General features: G+C 37.9%; 2 protein-coding genes across 4 annotated transcripts in view; one reads left to right on the top strand and one right to left on the bottom strand.

The window, feature by feature from the left end:
* Positions 1–2173: 2173 nt before the first annotated feature.
* On the bottom strand, positions 2174–19009 carry LOC134536120 (charged multivesicular body protein 7). 2 transcript variants are annotated; one of them, XM_063375703.1, is made up of 7 exons: positions 18686–19009; positions 15729–15912; positions 12917–13222; positions 8697–8816; positions 7215–7319; positions 5683–5851; positions 2174–3458 (listed from the first exon to the last, which is right to left on the bottom strand). In XM_063375703.1, the coding sequence occupies exons 1-7, from the start codon at positions 18934–18936 to the stop codon at positions 3367–3369; spliced, it is 1227 nt and encodes a 408-aa protein (XP_063231773.1). In that variant the 5' UTR covers positions 18937–19009; the 3' UTR covers positions 2174–3366. The 2 variants fall into 2 exon arrangements, with proteins under 2 accessions (XP_063231773.1, XP_063231772.1); XM_063375702.1 differs by having other exon boundaries at positions 12917–13228.
* Positions 11697–19373, top strand: part of LOC134536118 (pantothenate kinase 3) — a 34622-nt gene continuing 26945 nt past the window's right edge. Inside the window, exon 1 of one of the 2 annotated variants that reach the window (XM_063375697.1) lies at positions 11697–11764. The gene's annotated coding sequence lies outside the window, so the exon portion shown is untranslated. The remainder of the gene's footprint in view (positions 11765–19373) is intronic. The other variant, XM_063375695.1, reaches the window with a different exon arrangement.

Below are 19373 nucleotides of genomic sequence, written 5' to 3' on the forward strand. Positions count from 1 at the left end.
GTTTATTTGAGCAAAGGTACCAGTCATCTTCAGTAATCTGTAAATTTGGATTCAGGCCAGCTTGTCTGTTGTGATTTAGTTTCTTATTCGACATTTAAAGGAGAAGTTTACATTCATGAAAAGCTGTAAAGTTAAGCCTGTTCCTCAGATGTGTAGCAACCCTGAATTATTAAACTTCTGAAGACTTGCAACTAAGCAGCCCACGGCCACAATAACTAGGTGTATATCATACAATAAACCTATTATTAATTTTAAGTTTTGTGGGCATATTTTCCTTCCGCAATCCATTTTTGGGTTAATTTGAAAATAACAAATAGTCTCCTTTCATTGCTATATTATTGTCGAGGATTTATTGTCCTAATCTATGTTTTGAGACTATATTTTATGGTGTCATAAAGTGAATTTCATCAATAAAAATAGCAGATTTCATCCTTATCGCCATTAAAAATTAAAACACTTGTAGACTAATAATAAGTATATAATCATGCACAATTTAATTCATCAACTGTTTCAAATTTCATAGTAAGATTCTTAAAATGAGTACACAAAAGAATTCTACATACAGTGATGAAATTTAAACAAAAAAACTGCAACCAAAACATTCAATTTTTCCTTAGTTCATGAGAAAGTTAAAAATTTTAAAATTAAAAGAACAGCTAAATTTTTTTTTTTTAAATCACTTACTTGAATCCAAATGTTGAATTCTGTTTACAAAGTACCTCGAATCTGTATCTAAATCTAAAGACAGGAACACAAAAAAATATTGCAACTATTTACTGAAGTTTTTTAATATATAATATATATTTCAATGTTAAGAATCTAAATAATTTCATACTTTTGTCTCGGAAATTATCTGAACCCCACAATAAATTTCTTTTCATTTCTAAACTTTTCATATTTCCTATTTTTTTTTTTAATTTCTTGATTACTAAATAGATAATTAATTGCACTTGAGAGTTAGTTCACAAATTAGACTTGCCCATTTCAATGATAAAGATTTAAGGTAAGTTTTAATGATTTAAGGTAAAATTTAATAAGTATATGCAATAAATGTTACCAATTTAGAAATATGTTTTAGTCTTGTCCATTAATAAGTAGACAAGATGCTATGGTTTTGTTAGACCAATTTCATATTTAAAACTGCTTTCCGTGTAGTAATTTTAATTTTTATAGATTCTGTTCATTCTGTAGATAGTGTATACATATCCAACAAATATACTAAAATGATCATTCACTAAATTTGATCAAAAATTGTTCCATCCGTTATGTAAAAATGACTTGGGTAAGATAATATATATTTTTCTTATCCATTTTATAAAAATATTTTGGTAGTATTTATATTTTGCTAATAAATTTTAATGATTGGATGTAATATATTGAAAGATTTTATTTATGTGATTTGAATTTTGTTAAAATGCTTATATTTTGGTGATTTGATTTTTGCTAAAATGTTAACAATTTAGCAGTTTTTAGTTTAATTTTGGGTGCTACATACGTACTTGCATTTTGGTGTTTATGGTGTTTTGGTTATATTGCATTCCTCCATAAAATCTTGTACCTATTAAGAAGCATTGTGGATACAGCAAACAGTTTTTGTGGTTCTGAAGTTAAACATATTTAATCCTTTGGTAGATTATATACTGTGTGTTTAAGGCTAGAATAATGGAAATATCATTTCTTTAACAATAACCATTTTCACTTAAGCAATTATTTTTCGTGATAGCATAACTAGGTGCAAGAACAGAGTAGTTACATACACACATGCTGTGTATATTTTATCAGTTTTGTTGATATACCGATTTCTTGTTAAACTAATTTACTGCATTGGTTGGTACCTTTGCTTGTAGTGAGGCTCCTTTCAGACTGCATAAGCTATCAGTCATTTTATTGTACAGTCTGCTTCGTATTGTGGTTGTGTATGAGTGTAGTGTAACAAGTGTTTTATCATTCAGCAAGCCTGCTTCCATTTGTTTAATGTGTCTGGGCAACACCAGTTTTTGTATGGTAATTTTATTTATTTTCACAGTTTTTTTTAAACAAAGTTTATTTGTGTATTAAATTTTGAGATTTGTTATTCAGAGGTTTTTTTTTTCTGGCTTATGCTACAAACCTAGATAAAAAAATTTTTTTACTGATACTGAGCTCTACTAAGCTGTTTTTGATATCAGTTTTTGTATTTTTGTGGTAGTCATCTTTGTTAAAGTACAGGGAAACCCTATTAACACCTTCTTTGGTCCTAGAGAAAGCCTTGTAGTAATGGATAAATTTCTCTAGTTTTATGAATATCTGCATTGTGCATTTTTTATGAGCAATTTGAGAAGTTATTAGAGGGGTTCCACTTAGTCCAAAATTCATAATGAAATATTTCTAAGGTTAATTACATTAAGGAAAGACAGTATCAAGTGAAATAAAAATAATATCTTCGATAATATATTAGATACTCGAAGCTTCGCACACCCCTAATTGTTTATAATAATAGAACAAAGCTCATTGTACCCTGTGATGGCATCTGCAATGCATGGAACCAAACACCATATAGTTAGAATAAATACAACAGTAACTTTAGAACATGTTTTCTCAGGCTTATGCATAGGATAGGGTGCTTGGTTTCTTTTATATATGTCAACCTTGTTCAACTATAGAAGTAAAAAAATTTCAATCAATAAATATACGCACACACACTTACTGTCAACTGGTTTCAAAGAGTGAACTTTCCTACAAAGTAATTTTTTTTTAAAAATTCCAGATAAGTACACAATTATGCCAAACAGATAAAACAAATGTTTTACAAGCCCCTAAAAAACAACACAGTGATCTATCTTGGAGGTTTTTAATTATTAAATTATGACAAGTTTTATACACAATCTTAAAATACAATTATCTTCAAATCAACATTTTTATAGACATATGCTAAAATAAAATTAAAAAAAATTAACTGCACAATACTGGGTGAAAATCTTAAATGGAGGCTGACTTTACCTCTGATACTAGACTATGAAAGTGAGATTTGGAAAAAAATATTACAAATAATATTCATCACATATGTAGCCATATACTGAAAAACTACCAATTCAAACTACATACCTGCAGTTACTGATTTCTTTTATCACAGACAGTTTATTTCTTTAGAAGTGAGAATTTCTTGGTCTAGCAATCATTTAGAGATCCAAATTCAAAAGTTTGATGTTGAGCATCAATCATTTGTTATACAGTACAAGTTGGTAAGGTACAAGATACACTGCTAAACATGAAAGAAGTTAACACACAATAACGTTAGTATCTTCACACAGGCTGACCAATAGGTTGTTATACAATACTAACACCAGAGCAGTATCACCATCATTGCGGTTGAAAGTGCTTGGATTGTCACGCGGACAACAGACGGCCTGGAGAAGATGGTTCGTGGGACGGCACTTCAGGCAACACGATGGCCGGCGCTCCGTCTTTGTTCCGCACCGCTATGGCACAAACACAAGCAAGCACATCAGGATCCCCTGGTGGCGACAGTAGTTGCCTCCTATATTGGGAATGAAAAAAAAAGGAGTAAAGTTTAAATAGGGTTGACATCTGTTCGCGAATCGTACTCTGAATTTTATAAGTTAAATTAAAGAAAAAATATATGTATGTGTATTGAAAATTCATTAACACTACTTAAAATTCTGCGATGAACACGAAACAATTTGTTACAGAACTGAACGTCCTAGTGTGCACACTACTTCACTCCGGCTAATCTAAATGCTTGTAACGGCCAGACTTGGAAGAGTACATTGAACGAATCGCTCCCCTGGTCATCTCCATACTCTTGTCTCTCTACTGTCTGAATGGTACAGACCGAAGCGAGACTCATCTGTCTTTCCCAAGGCAATCAATCATGGTTTGGGAAGGAATAAATTTCCATGCTCTTACTGAACTGTTTTTTATTGACATTAGGGCTCTGACTGCCCAAAACTACATTGATAAAGTGTTCATTTTGATGCAGGATAATGCATGCCCACATGCCGCAAGAATCATCACCAAATACTTGGACCATGCGGTAATTACAGATTTGGACTGGCCTGCACCATCTCCAGACATGAATCCGATAAGAGCTTTTGTGGGATAATTTAAGATGTTTTAGGCATCGTTATCATCCTCTTAGGGACGTGAATCAGCTTCAAATTGCTCTTCGTGAAGAATGAGGTGCTGTGCAGTTGGAGTGCATTCAAAATGTAATTTCTTCTATGCCTGACACGAAAAAGGGCCCTTCGCCATGCAACAGGGGGTAATACATATTAGGAGACCCTCCCTCATCAGAAAACCTGACAAAAAAAAAATTATCTGGTTTAAAAAAGTTCTGATTTCTATTTTATTGTTTATAATTTATTTGTACGGTATTATTTGTTTAATTGTCCTATAAAGAAATTAATTCTTACAAGAACTAAAAAAATCATATTTACTAGAATAATAGGAGAAAATCAGTGTGTGTTTTTTTCCGCTGAGTGTACTATAGTCTTAAAATGCTGAAAACAATAATAGATTATTTAAACTCATGCCAGAGACAAACTGATTTTTAAAACATATTACACTTTCTCAATACACAACAAATATTATAAAAACCAATTATGAGTATGAAAGAATAATAATAATAATAATAATGCATTGATAAAATAAATCAATTTCCTTCTGTACTACTTGTACAATGCCTGTATGTATATTTCTATGATGATATCAAACATTAAAAAAAAAATTAATATCCATTTGTGTTGTGACCGTTCCGTTACAATACTTTAAGAAACAAAACTGGCCAGCTCTAAGGTTGAAGTTGGATATCAATGGACTATTAAAAATGTACATTGTTTACGTAGTAAGCAACTAGTGCATTAATAGCTGTGTCTAACCAAATTTTTTTTTTAACGTGTTTCAATCAATATTTTAAACAGTATGCAGCTGCACTGGTCTGAAACCATGTCAATTAATTCTACATGTCTGACCAGAAACAGCTGGTCATGTGATAACTCACCTTTACTTCTCTACTCAGCCTTACCATTACCCTGTGCAAATGTGATGTAGAGGGAGTACAAACATTTTATTCCCCTAGATTATTGTTCTGCCCCACCGGAGCAAATTTACCTTCCCAAGGCCAAAAAAAAGTTTCACTTTAAAAAGTGATTGCTTGTTTAGCATGGTCGCTGTCTAACTAGGCACAAGCACAATGAAGATCCCTGGTCTTGCAATGGGCACTTTAGCACCCCTCTCTTACACCTGAGTTGAAAGATGACCAAGCTATGTTTGAGACACTTCTGTGACTTCAAAGTCTTGAATCCCAGACATGGTTGCAATAAGAACCATTCCAGCCATGGTAGACTATGCGTACTCAGTTGGCGTTGCATGCCGTGAACTAACTGGCTGATTGAATCAATACTTAATACTCAACCTTGTTGGATTCTCACTATAGGAAACTTGAAATTTTTTTTAAGTTTAAAAAAAAATATATATTCAAGAATAATAATGGCAATATTAGGTTTTTACTATATCGTAACCATAGGCAGTAACACTGCTGAAATTGAGCATTGCTGGAGGTTGTTTCTTGCCTCACCATGAGAATGTGCTGCCTTTTGACACGCATGGCGGTGGAAGAACAACGGCATAACTGCCAGTGAGCAGTTAGAAGCTGGAGTGTCGCAGCTTGCGCAACAAACTCACCGGCATTTGTCTCCGGGGCAGCCGTGCCCGAACCTGGGGATGGGGCACTCGGCGGGCCACTGGCGACGTCACCGAGAAGGCCTTCCAACTCCCTCTCCAGGTCCTCTTCTACCGACGAGCCTATTGGCTGGGACAGGGCGGCATTGATCTCGTCGTGAACGTCCAGCACCTGAAAACAATTGCAGTTTAAGCAAAAAAAACTTCAATGGAATTATGAACCCAAAGCTCTGTGGAACTTTTCCATGGCGTTTCCTCGATACTCGTGGCCGAAGTAACACTCCTGTGGCGGAATTTGCGGTGTTCATGGCAGAGTGATTCTGCAGTGGTTCATCGTTGCCTTCCACGGTATTGAGGTGAAGGCACAACACCCAGTCCTGAACCCACGATGGAAATATTACACAAGTGATCTCTGACCTGGGCGGGAATGGAACCTGGTTCACCAGTCAGGAGCTCAAACCACTGAGCCAACCGGTCGGGACAAAGATTGCAGTTTGAAATCCTAAACTGTACACCTAATAAAGAGTAAGTATTCTGAATCCCATTATAAAACTTCCAGTTAGCCAAATATGTACTAGCTTAAAATAGGTTCTGCCTAATGAAATGTATAGTCAACTATCCATCTGTTAGACTAAATGGTGAGTTGCAGTTACTCCATTACACCATATCAGACAAATAAACATGAATCTAAATGCTATCATCATTTGTTTAGTATATTGCAGTTCAGAGAAAATGACACACCATTGCCAGTTTGATACTATGTTCCAGCTTCTTCACATGAAATACCTCATTTTGTATACCATCATTAATTATAATAAGTTTTATTAGTTTTTAAATTTTGATATTTGTTAATTTTCTAAGATCATGATGTCTATGACAGTATTATTACAGTTGTGGTCATTATGAAAGAAAATGAAATAATTCAATGCAAAAACCAATTTCACAGGAAAAAAATATTTGTAGCAATCTATCACTATTAATAACAAGACATTCAATTAAATTATATGCTATGCTCAGATTCAAAACTTATAATATTAAATGATATAAAAATAAATTTTGTAGTCAAAAATAGTTGAAACCAAGTCAGTTAGGTTTCTTTAGAAGCCAAAATTGAATATTATCTAATGATGCTCTTGATAAAAAATAGTACGAAAATATTCTTCCAAAATTCTCATTCCAAATTATTTTATTAGAAATACAATGAAAATTAGAAATACATAAAAAAAACTATTATAATATAAAAGTGTTTCTAAAACTGTTGTGCTCTATGGCGTATATCTGGCAACAGAACACACCGAACCAAGCACAGCACTAATGGCAGAAATCGTGAATTGGCAAGACGAGAAAAAAAATCCATTTGAATGCACACTGCATACTGAGAATGATAAACAATATAGATGTGTACAAGGATTATGGCTGCTGTATCACGGGCAGCCGCCAGCCGAAAGTAGTACATCTTTTCCCACGCCTTCTTTCCCTCGACTTCACGGCCTCTACACCATGACACTACCCTGCCTGCTCTGCACGGCCCCTACCTCCTGCACTTGCAGCACCGCTGTGGCAGCCGTGTCCTCGGTGAGACCCGCCTCGCCCAGCGCCCGCCTCAGAGCAGACACGCCTGTCCGGTACGCCTCCAGCACCTGCAAAACACAGACGACACTTGTGGCTTCGCGCTGCACAGCTGTGACATCGACAACGTCCGGGCACGTACAAACACACAGCATTTTACCACTTCAATCAATGCACATGCAATTTTTTTAGATTTAAAAAAATCTACAAAAAATGTAGATGTTCCTTAACCCTTAATGTGTGCAGGTTGTGGCAAATGGGTGAGATAGCCCACACCGTCAGCCCCTCGGGCTGAGTCATCCTGGTGTGAGCATTGTTCCCGAGTGCTGTCAGCCAGGATGTTCCTGCACACTGACGATACAGAAGGCTGGCAGTCTTGTAGGGCGGTGTGAGCACCTGAGGCATCTGTACAAGTGTACAGCAGCGACCAACTGCGACCGAGCGCATCCTGGGGGTGGCGGATACGGGATCCCAGCTTGCCGGAATAACTATGAATTTATTGAATAGCAGTTCATAGGCCAAAAGGCGGTGTGGCGACACCTTCGGCAATCGGCATGAAAGGCAGGCCGGATGAAGATCGGTACGTAGCAGGAAGCAGGACATCTCAGCGTGTGCAAATATGCAAAGTGTAGCCAACTGCGGGCTGGAACTTAGGGACTGTGGCTTGCTGTATGCGCAAAGCAACTGAACAGCATCAGAACTGAATGGAGGGCAAAAGAGAAACTTGGTTGGGGCCACTGCAGTAAGAGGTGGTAGCTATAAAAGGCGCACCTTAAACCGTCTGAAAGATTTTTGGTGAGGGAGTGAGTATTTATTGCAGCTTATTACAGTTTTAATCCTCGTGTGACCTGTCGCACAGCTTTTTACCCATTCCAGTAGAGGGAGACTCGGCTGACGCCAAGGCTCGAACTAAGGCTGATTGTGGCGGCCCCTAGGTAGCCTGCTCCAACTCCCTCAGCCCAGGAGCGACCTGGGGAGAGCCAACGCCCCCGCACTGGGACCACCCCCCTCAGGAAAGATCACCGACATCCTACAGCCATTTGCAAATCATTCCCCGCTGGGAATATGCCCTCCGAACCCATAAGGCCCTTTCCTCCAAACCCTTCTGGGAAGTCGGCCAAACCTATCACAATTCATGCTGGCAGGCAACCCTGAACAAGTTTTCAAGCGCAGGCGCCTCTGCCGATAACCTATACGTAGGGCGTTCTCGCTACAAAACGACACCCGTCTGTCGTGCGGTTGGCCTGCAAAGGCCTGTTGTCGGTGTCGGTGAATGAAGTGGGGGCTGCAGGGTAGGTACTGGAGAACACATCCAACAGTCACGGTCGTCTATAGTTTGAAGTCTCACCCTGTGTTTTCGTATTCGGCTATTTACGGTGGACGCCAAGTCCCACCCGGCTGGTGTCGGCGCCGGCACTACCAGGTGCCGACGAAGCAGCTCACCTTACCTGAGCGTCTGACTCCGTGTCCTGCAGGCGCGCCAGCAGGTGACGCACGTTCTCCAGGGCCGACAACCTCTTCTCCGCGCACTGGTCCAGCTGCCTGCGCTTCCTCAGGCAGCTCTTGGCCTGCGCACAGACGCGCACGCCCTTGAGACCACACGCACATCACAGACACAGCCAGGGGTTAAGCCGGGGGAGGGGGGGGGTGTTAAGGGTTCAAACCCCCCCCCAGCAACAAAACCTTTAGTTAATTTCTTATTCATCACTCAAACAAATTTCATATTAAAAATTAATAAAATTTTTACCATTACAACATTTAAATTTAAGTACCGAAAACTGCTAAAATAGCACTATTTTACACCTTAAAATCCAAATTTTCCCAGGGGAGGACCCCCAGACCCACCGCTTTAATACGGGGGGGGAGGGGGGGGCATGCTTCTTAACACCCCCCATACACAAATCCTGGCTACGCCACTGGTCACAGCAGGTCGTTGAGAGGGAGGGGCAGAACCTCCGACCCCCGAGCATCATCACTCATCAGTGGCTTCATCCTGATAGTAGGACAAAAACTAAACATTTTATTTGCTGATACAATTGAAAGAAAACCCAACAATTTATGTAACATGTGCATTTCACGTTTACAGTTATGGCCACGGTTGTTACTGACTTTATAAACATAATTATATATATTTTTAGATTTTTTTTGGTTTGAAAAGTTGTACTTAAAAGTAATGGGGAGCCTCAGCCATACAAACTACGTACTTGCCCCTCAGTCCTGATAAAACGGGCAACGGTCAAATTCCTACATATACCGTTCAGTTTTGGACACGTCAGAATAACGTACGTTAGAGATCCAAAATTATTACATTGATGGTAACTTTTGTAGTTTAGTTTTAAAAACACGGAGTACAAACTTATGACTGGAATTAAAATGAATTGATATAAAGGCAATTATTTCATCCAATCGTCTGATTTTATATATATATATATATATATATATATATATATATATATATATATATATATATATGAGTGAGAGACGGAGAGCATACGGGAAAAGGGGGGGAGGGGGGGGGAATTTTTGAACTCACATGGACAAACCAAAATGGTTTGACGCATCGAATAAAATGGTAGTCCCAGTTTTTGAGTTTGGTGTCATTCCAGTGGTTCAACACAATTTCGGATCAGGCTTCGAACGTATCCTCTTTGGTCATCCTTCCTTCAAACGTTTTGGTCCAGGAGTCGCTCTGTAATCTCGTTGGCTGCAACTGATGAAGCCTCGATGACAGCAACATGGGACGTCCTTCTTCCGCATTGATTCAGGACTCGTTCAGGAATTATTTCCAGTTGGACTTCGATGAAGCCTCGGACACAGCAATAAGGGACATCCTTCCTTCTGCATTCATCCAGAAATTGTTTCAAGCCGTACGTCCTTCTTAAATAATTTCAAAATCTTGTAGACAAACTGATATATTCGTAAATAACTTATCTTGAAGTAATATATTTTCAAGCGTCGAGTTCAATCCACAAAATAAATGCAATATTAATCAGAAACTTCTGCTCTTTAGCTCGTATGGTTTTGAACTAACTTTCTACTTCTAATGTTTTGCTGTTGGCGTAACTAATGATGGTTCTTTTGTTCTAAATAAAACACAAGTGGATCTGTTTTGAAGTGAATATGAAACAATCAATAGTGATCGACGTTACACATTTGTACCGGCGTAACTGATAGAATTTAACAAAATGAAATTTGGTACAAACTCTTTCATTGGTGGTTGAAACTGTTTTCACTAAAACAGTACTCAGAGATAAAAACACTGAAATACATAAATAATTACAAAAAGATTAAATAAAAATCATAGAGGACAAAATACTTAAACTAAAAACAAAAAATTGAAATTAGACATTATGCATAGTGTTTGCACATGAAAGATTCTCTCCTTTATAACAGATAAAAATTATAAGGAATATGCTTTCAAAAATATAGGAAAATTTGAAGATTGATTCAATGATAAATTTAAAAGAATGCATAAAGAACACACAAGGAAGTTTCTTGATCAAGACGGCACACCAAACAATATGAATGTCAAACACATGTTCCTTGCTTGTACAGGTGAAAAGTACTTAATCAAAGTGGGTCATGTTAATTCACACAGTGAGCAATACACACACAAGCCATGTATCCATATAAACCGGTGAGAAAGTTAGTCGAAGGTGCAATATTTGAGAGAATATCTCCAACAGATGCAACACACAATCTTTGGTGAGTTATACTTTAAATTAACTTAAATTGTGTTTTCATTAGTCTTTGCCATAATTTCTACAGCAATTTTCTTTAAAAACCAAATTATTGTTTTCTTTCTTGAACACTGTGTTACCTTGTTGGTAGACTAATACAGACAGAGCCTGACTGAGCAATAAACACATGGATCATTACATAAAAAAAAAAAAAAATGAAACATATGGAGAAAAAAAAAGTCACAGTAGCAAGTGTCAAAATGACAGTATGCAGCAAGTATGAGAAGTAACAGTTTATATATATTTAATTATATTTTTTTATAACACAAAAGAAATCCCCTAGATACCTACACTTATGTGCAAATGCAATAAAATAATTGTATTTATTTCAGTCATACCTTCATACCAAAGGTTTTAGGGTTAGTTTTCAACTATGTATGCCAAAGGATACTTGTTTATTTTTCAAGAACGTTTAAAGTAGTGGCATGAATAACTTTCATAATAAAATTAAAATTTAGTATATTTTCAAGTAAGTTAACAAAATGAGAGTTTTTCTTTCATTACAAACAATAGCAAATGTAAGGTTGGAGTTAAAATTACCATATAAAAGGTGATATTCCTCTTGAAGAACAGTTTTTATTTAAATTTACATGTTCATCCTTGACATGCAAGAACAACCACAACTTCAATGATAACACTTAATTACACCCATGACCTGCATGTGGTTTATCAGTAGAAAAAGCATGTTGATAACAGCTGCCAGTGAACATTCTACCTGCGGCAAAGCTACATCCAACTCTACAAACAATACCTGACCGAACTACTTTGGGTGCCAGGTAAGAGAGCACTACGTGGAACATTTATTTTAAACTTATATGTGAAATTGCAAACCTTAACAACCACACTGCTTTGGAGAAAGGTAGTACCACACCAGCAATATAACACCATTTTAAATTCATCAATGTATGTAGTTATAAAAAATATACAAACCCTGGGGAGCATCACTATTTAGGGTGGCCACTCTAAAGGCGATACAAAATTCTAAGTTTTTAATGTCGTCTCATTAGACTAATAAAACTTAGTCCATCAAATAATAAATAAATAATATTACTTAAAACAGTATTTATAATTAATTTATGATAAAGTGTTTCACCTAATATAATTTTTTTGTTTCTCAAACCAACAGCCAAACAAAATTACAGGTTTACAATAAGGCTTCAGATTACTATTTTTTGCAGACTCACAAAAACCAGTATCAAAGGTATCAGGGTCACTGGTTTGAATACCATCTTGAACACCCACATTTTTTTAAAAAATTAGTTTATGACCTCTTGTCATATAGCACAGGAATTAATGTTCTATTAAGAAAAATTTTAAATTTGCTTTTGCTTTATTCAACATTTTACGGGGCCCCATACTGCCTCAGTTTATGACAGTTTTCCATGTGTGGCGGATGTTACATCGGGACAGTAACTGCGCGGTTCTGTCCGGCAAAAACCTCCGGTGTTCGGCCCGGGCCCCGGGACCTCAGTCCCCTCCAGTCGACCGACAGTTTGTTGTGGTAAACATTCAACCATGTCAGTTGCATGCAGATCCCTGTCAGAGCTATGGGATGTGTTTTTGTATATGGGTACAATCAATGCAACCTCAAGTAATCAGGTAAATCTCCCCCCCCCCCAAAAAAAAAAAAACACCCCCCCACTACCACCATAATTGTCAATGTGTCGGATTCGTACGTGCCGGAAAATGACCATACCACAACTTTTAGTAATTTTTAAGGATTCAGTGTAGCATGCGGTCTGTAATAACGACCAGGTCAATATTCTTGTTATCTACAGCAGTAACAACATTTACCTACGCACTTTGCCTTCACACAATAACGAAAGGTTTGCCTCCAATACGGGAAGACAACTCGAACATTGTACCACTAGGAGCCATAACCAATGAGAACTGAGACAAGGATGGCAAGGGCCAGGATTGGAACCCACCATGTGCCGCATGCCGCGCCGCAGGTATTCGCGGGCCTGGTCGCGAGCTGCCCCCTGCTGCTCCTCCAGCTCCTCCACGTGGCGCTCCAAGGTGCGCTCGCTGCAGCGCAGGGCGTGTCTGCCCAGGTCCAGCTCCGTGAGTTCCGCCCCGCCCAGCTTCACCAGCAGGGGCCCGCCCCCGGGGGCCCGGCACAGCGCGGCGCGGCCCTGCCGCCTCAGCCAGTGGGCGGCCAGCGCCGTCTCCTCCTCGCCGTCCCCCACCTCCCACAGCCCGCCGCCGCTCCTCGCCGACGCCAGCGCCTCGGCCTGCAGCTGAGACGACCACACTGCACGGGACCCGGGTTCCTCGTGACTGCACGGGTGTGCGAGGGATACGGCACGGAAGTGCAAACAAGTGTTGTACAATAAAACCTAGACCTGCTTATGGAGCCGAGACTCGGACTAGAGATAAGAGAGATGCTAGGAAGATCAGGGCAATAGGAATGAAGTTTATGAGGAGTGCGTTGTCAGTTACGAGGCGAGGCTGGATCGGGAATGAGACGGGTGCAAGCAAGAGCATGGGTGCCGGACTTCGATGAGATCTTTGAAGAAGCGAGAATGAGATGCTGTGGTCATGCGAGGAGAATGGAAAAAAAAGTGAGAGGCTGCCCGGAAAATGATGGAGTTGAAGTGCACGGGAAGAAAGCCCTGAGGAAGACAAAGGAGGAGGTGGGAAGTGCAGATAGTTAAAGGAGTGCAGGAGAGGAGAGAAGAATGGAACATAGCGAAGGATGAGGAATGGTGGAGTGAGAGAGGAAGATGGAGGCATTTTACTTTGCTGATCCAGCAGCAGGCTGGAAGCACTTGATGATGATGATGAATATGATTCCATGGGTGATTACCGCCCCAATATCCGTATTATCTCTAATGCTATTATCTCTAATGACCTCGCTGTCAACGAGACATAAAAAAAATCTCTACCAATTCTTCTCCAATACATATTTATGTTTTAGGTTTTTCACCCTACACAGCCAAGCACTGCTCCAAAGGGAGGTGGTGGGGGCAATAGCCCCTCCCAAACTCAAAATTATTTAGTTTTTATTTAATTAATTAGGTTTATAATAATTTAAAGACTTAAATTCACATGTAAAACTTTTTTTTTTCATCAATAGTTGCATGAAATCAGTATTTGAAACCTTGAATTAAAAAATATTTTAACATTTTAAGTTCATCTGTGACTTATTTGTCATATATATTATAACTGTATCCCTTTTATTTATGGTAGTCCCTCCTGAAACGTTTTTCTGGAGCTGCCCCTGTACAAAGCATTACCAGTAACATCCAAATCCTTTCTACAATAGTCACAACTGGGATCGAGTGCCCATTATTTGAAGTTAACCATCGGGGAGGAATTATTAACTACGTCAACTAACTGACTGCAACTGTGAGGTCATCCACACTAGTCCAATTAAGACGTCATTGAAATCTGTCCAAAAGTAAGCCCAATGTCTTACAGACAGACAAAACAGAAGATTACCTACCCTGATTTTGATTCCCAGTTCAATCACAAAATTTTGAAGACGTTTCACAAGATTTACGTTCCATGCATATATTTTGGCTGTTCGAATTTCTCGTAGAAGTTGTGGTTGCCTGTCTTAGAAAACGTTTTCATAAACCCTGCTTTCTCTCAACCACTGAAGTTCTCATTGCCATCAGGCAAAGAATCACAGCTGCTTGGAGATACATTTTATACTTTAGCGCATGCACATTTACATCCTATTTCCTGTATCTGGTCAACACCATGTGTGCCACCTGAAAAAAAACTGCATTACAACTTCGGAGATACAGCACGTAATTTCTCAGCGGTTACTGCGGAGACACACAGAGATCCTCACGCTGACGTCCTGCTGCGTAACATTATGCAAGCACCTTTCAAAGCAAACTACTTGGCGGTGTGTTTAGACTAAAAGGCAGTTAACAAAAACATTTTTCTTATATCACTTAAATTTTTTATTAAATCCTATTTCTTTAATGGAACATTCCATTGCTGAAACAGAATAAACTATTACGAGGCCTCTTGTCATGCAAGGGAATGAATGTTTGATTTCTTCAAAGATTTTGGTTTGAGACATATTCTAAATTTTCCTGAACTTGATTTTTCATCTACTTTTAAGAATGACTTTGGTATCTTTGTGACTATCTAATGTGTCCTGAAAATGATACAATTAATTTTCTGAAATGTTTAAAGCTGTATTTGGTAAAATAAAAGGATATGGCAACTTAATCATATATAATAATAATAATTAAAAAAAACTCATTTGAACGGTTGAAAAAACGGCTTAAGAATATATTTTCTGCTAAAGTAGCCTACAAACCAAAACCAAACCAAATCAATTTCTGAGAGAAAGTAGATGTTTGTTGAATACAAAAGTATAGTGTGAAATGTATTTTAATAAGCATTTTCAATTTTCATTGAATCAAAGTTTTGAAGTGCGTTCGTACAGTTCAATGGATTGAATTGGTAAAATATTTGATAAAGTAAAAAAAAAATATATTTTGTGATTAATATGAATCAGTCACATCTGCATAAATTTAAAAAAGTTGAATTTTATCAGAAATAAATCGCAAGGCCCTACCCAAGGCACTATGCTGAAATTCCACCATGAACCTAAAGCATTCAGAGGAATTAGGGAGCATATTAAAATATTAGGTAAACCTACAAGTTAAACTAACATAATAAAAATGTACAAAATTTCAATTGTTATCCACTAAAATCACATGAGGAGCTATACGACACTTGTGATAAACAATAGTTTTTTTAATGGCCAACTACCTTAATTGCAGGCAAGTGGACATATTCCGTTTCATCTTCAATGCTGGAAGACACCAAAGCCTCCAGGACTTTGCTGAATGTCCAAACTGCAGGACGTTTCACAACCATATCCACCACCCAAGCAGTCCACGTCTCTCGTGGCACAAATTTTACAAAGTCTGAGTGGAGCACCAGTGTTCCATTTCTGAAAGAAATAAAGAAAGCAAGAAAAGGGAGGGGGGAAGACAAAAGTCTGGTAGTAAAGTTCCGCCAATTCAGATCCTAATCATCTGGGTCCCTGGTTAATCTGGACGGAAATTAAAAAAAAAGAGCACAATTTACTAAATTATAAATTTTTTATTTGGATCACTAAGAGGTTGGCACTTCTGAGTGTATTTTAATGGAGAAGGTTTTAATGATATACATTTTGCTATAACTCGCCACTAGATTCAGGGGCGAAGGACCGTTTTAAAAGTCAAGAAACAAACATTTTAAGTATCAAGAATTTTCACACCAGTATGTGCTCTTCAAGCTTTAAGATGTAGAACTTTGTTTGTTATAACATAATATTTCTTTATAATTTAAAATGGCAATAAATATCAATGTTCTATTCCGTTCAACAGATCGCCATGGAAATCGGTATATACTGACGTCAGCCGGGGCTTCGCCCCACGAGCCTGATCATCCTCCGTTCCCTTTCCCAACACCTTCCCTACCCGGCATTTGTGTCGTAACGTACGTAGCCGTGTGCGATTCAAACTGCGCGCCACGAACTACAGCAAGAGGGCGCTTAGACGCAGTGCGCCGCACCCCTAAGTATGCTAATTAATATTGTAACCCTTTTTCTTTTATTCTTTTGCCCCAGTGTCTTGTTGCAGTGTAATCATGTGTTTCTCCAGTCTAAATATTACAATTAATTATAAAACTATAGACGTTGCCCGGGCGGACCCGAATAGGCACGGACTTGGACGAGGGTAGAAATTTTTTAGAATAATTCTTAATAACTACGTAAACATTAATGTATTTTAAATTGCCAGTAATTTTTATATAATTATTAATGTAATCTATTATTTACTTAACTTTCGCCGGGGCACGGAATCGCAGAGTGTTGTAACGGTAATTGTGTTCGGCACGAAGGGCGCCATGTTGCCACCTGCAAACCATGATCTCATCCCAGTCTCCTTCTACAGCCGGCCGAGAGCGGACGTCTCTGCGGACACCCCGAGGACATCACCGTTGAGTCACTGAGTAATAATTCCATAGTTTAATTTATTCGAATCTCTTTCTTTCATCCTCGGGGCCTCTCTCGGTCGGAGAGACTGTTTAAATAATTAATATTAACTCCTCAGAGTTTTTAGTATCACCATCGTAATACGTAACGACTTGGGGCGGCCACGTGCGTGGTTCGCCTCTTCACCTAAGCCGATTCGTGCCTCGGGCGTTTTCTCAGTTATACCAGTGAAGGAATGTGTACGGAAATAAATCGTGAGTACAATAAACCATTTAACTGTGTTACGTGTCTTTGTGTTCGGGGGACCACGTGGGACCCCAACCTGGTCGGCGGCGTGTGGGACGCCCTGAGAGCCCACTGCGTGGTAGAAGCGTGCCCGACGCTGAGAGCGGGCTTAGGTAGGGTCGAGAGCGGCGCATTTAATATCTAGAGGGCCAAATATCTCGCCGCACACGGGCCACGTAACGCCCTGGGTTAGAGTCTCTCGCCGGGTCCACGTGCCCACTCACGTGGTGGCGCCCACTATTTAGTACCGATAATTTCTCCATAACACCGTACGCCCTCAATACTGTGATTTTTAGTGTCCTTAATCCACAATGAGTTTAAAATGGAATACCATTTGAAATGCTTTATAGATTCTATATTACTTACAAACCATTCATTTTAGATAAATATATAAAGGTAAATAAATAATAACTGGCATGACAATGTCTGCTAGGTCCTGCTAGTATCTTATATTGTTTTAATGCTAAAAATTTACTTATTATTATTGACCCCATTGTATGTACCACCCAAATATGATACACTGCATATGTTATTTCTGGACCTGTTAGTCACTGGTATTGGTTTTCTACCCACAACAAAAAAAAAAAAATTATAAAACTGTTTTGATTAAGTGAATAAAATACACCTGCAATTGGGCTTTCGTCTGGTAGCAAGGAGTCCCCACTTTACTCAATCTCTCATTCATTTTAGCAAAACCATTTCATAAAATCACTATAATAGGTACTTTTTTTTTAAGACTACTGCAATTTTACATAAGCCCTGTAGCAAGCATTCACCCTACTTCCCTCTTACTCTTCTCTGGAATCCAGCCCAACTCTTTGCCATCACACACTCCTCATCCAAAACATGCCATTCCCCTACCATTGAGTTTTTCCTCCACCCATTCTCCTTCTCTCCTTAAAAAGTTTCATTAAGTTCTCCTTGGCTTCGCCCTGACAACTCATTGCCCCAACTCTCAATATTATTGCTTGTACTTCAGATAAAATTTGTAATGATTATATTTAGCCTAATTCAGTTTAGTAAAAAAAATACAAATTTGTTTCAGTGAGACATTTATGACATCTAATTTAGGTATTGAAGTAATGATTATGGGATAATTTTTAGTTACAATTTGGTCTAGTTGTGCTGTTTAATTGTAATCGCAAACCGTAAAATTTATTATGAAGTAAAATTGTCATTTCCCTGTATAATTTTGTGAAATACTAATTTTTTTTAAATTAATCCTAGTTTCGCATGCATGACTCTAACTTATTTCGGATACAAAGCATATTGCTAAAGTGGAAAGCCTAGCACTTTATTGTATTATTTGTAGGTTGTGGGGAAGAATTTGCATAGAGGATTGTATGTTTTCTTCCACCTTTACATGTACAATTATTTGTGTTCATGTAATTGTAAACACAACATTTCCGTAAAACATTTGTAAATTTTTCATAACCTACTTAAGCGAATATAGTATACTTACTTCAGCATTTCTTCAACAACTATTTCTAGGCATAAAGGTGTAGTACCGTTGCGTTGAAACTCTTTTTTCAGTAGCTGAAGTGATATTTTTGAACGTTTATTACAAACACACCATTTCTCTATGAGAGATTCCCAAAATTTTAGTTTACTTTCCCAATCTAAAGGATTTGCACTGCGTTTTCGAAAAGGTGAAAACAGGGCCCCCATTCTAATATCATCATTCCAGCAATCAGGCATTATGTTTCCACTCATATTGAAAGAATTTCAGTACTTTGCTGGTTACTAACCTAACTACTCTTCCACCACTTATCACATTTGCTCACGATATATTTATAAACAACAGCTGACATACATAGAGTCAAGAGAATGTAGTCTGTATAGTAAAAGTAGGGTCAATTGTCCAGTATTACTAAAAATGTTCTATGATATTTTGATCACTTTTCGCGTAGTATGCAAAATTGACAATTTTTTTTGCAAATTGCTTTTAACTCAAACATTGTTTTAGTTAAAATTAGTTTTGTATTTAAAGGTTATGTAAAATTCGTAGATATCTGATTTAAGTCGATTGAGAGCTAGTGTGTTCCGTTTGTAAACGTACTTTTATATTATTGACCACAAAGAAAAGGCCCAAAACATAACTATATGTTCCGTTGATTGATAAATAAAATGAAATGAAATACTCTAATACG

This window comes from Bacillus rossius, chromosome 10 (genome assembly GCF_032445375.1).
Source record: "Bacillus rossius redtenbacheri isolate Brsri chromosome 10, Brsri_v3, whole genome shotgun sequence".
Lineage (NCBI taxonomy): Eukaryota > Metazoa > Arthropoda > Insecta > Phasmatodea > Bacillidae > Bacillus > Bacillus rossius.

Bases quoted from the DNA above. Each gene is read 5' to 3' on its own strand.
- LOC134536120 (XM_063375702.1), bottom strand. From the start codon at position 18,936: ATGAGTGGAAACATAATGCCTGATTGCTGGAATGATGATATTAGAATG. The intron at 13,229-15,728 runs GTAGTTGGCCAT...TGGTCGTCTCAG, and splicing joins TCCACTTGCCTGCAATTAAG to CTGCAGGCCGAGGCGCTGGC. The intron at 3,459-5,682 runs GTGAGTTTGTTG...TTTGTGCCATAG, and splicing joins TGCCCCGGAGACAAATGCCG to CGGTGCGGAACAAAGACGGA.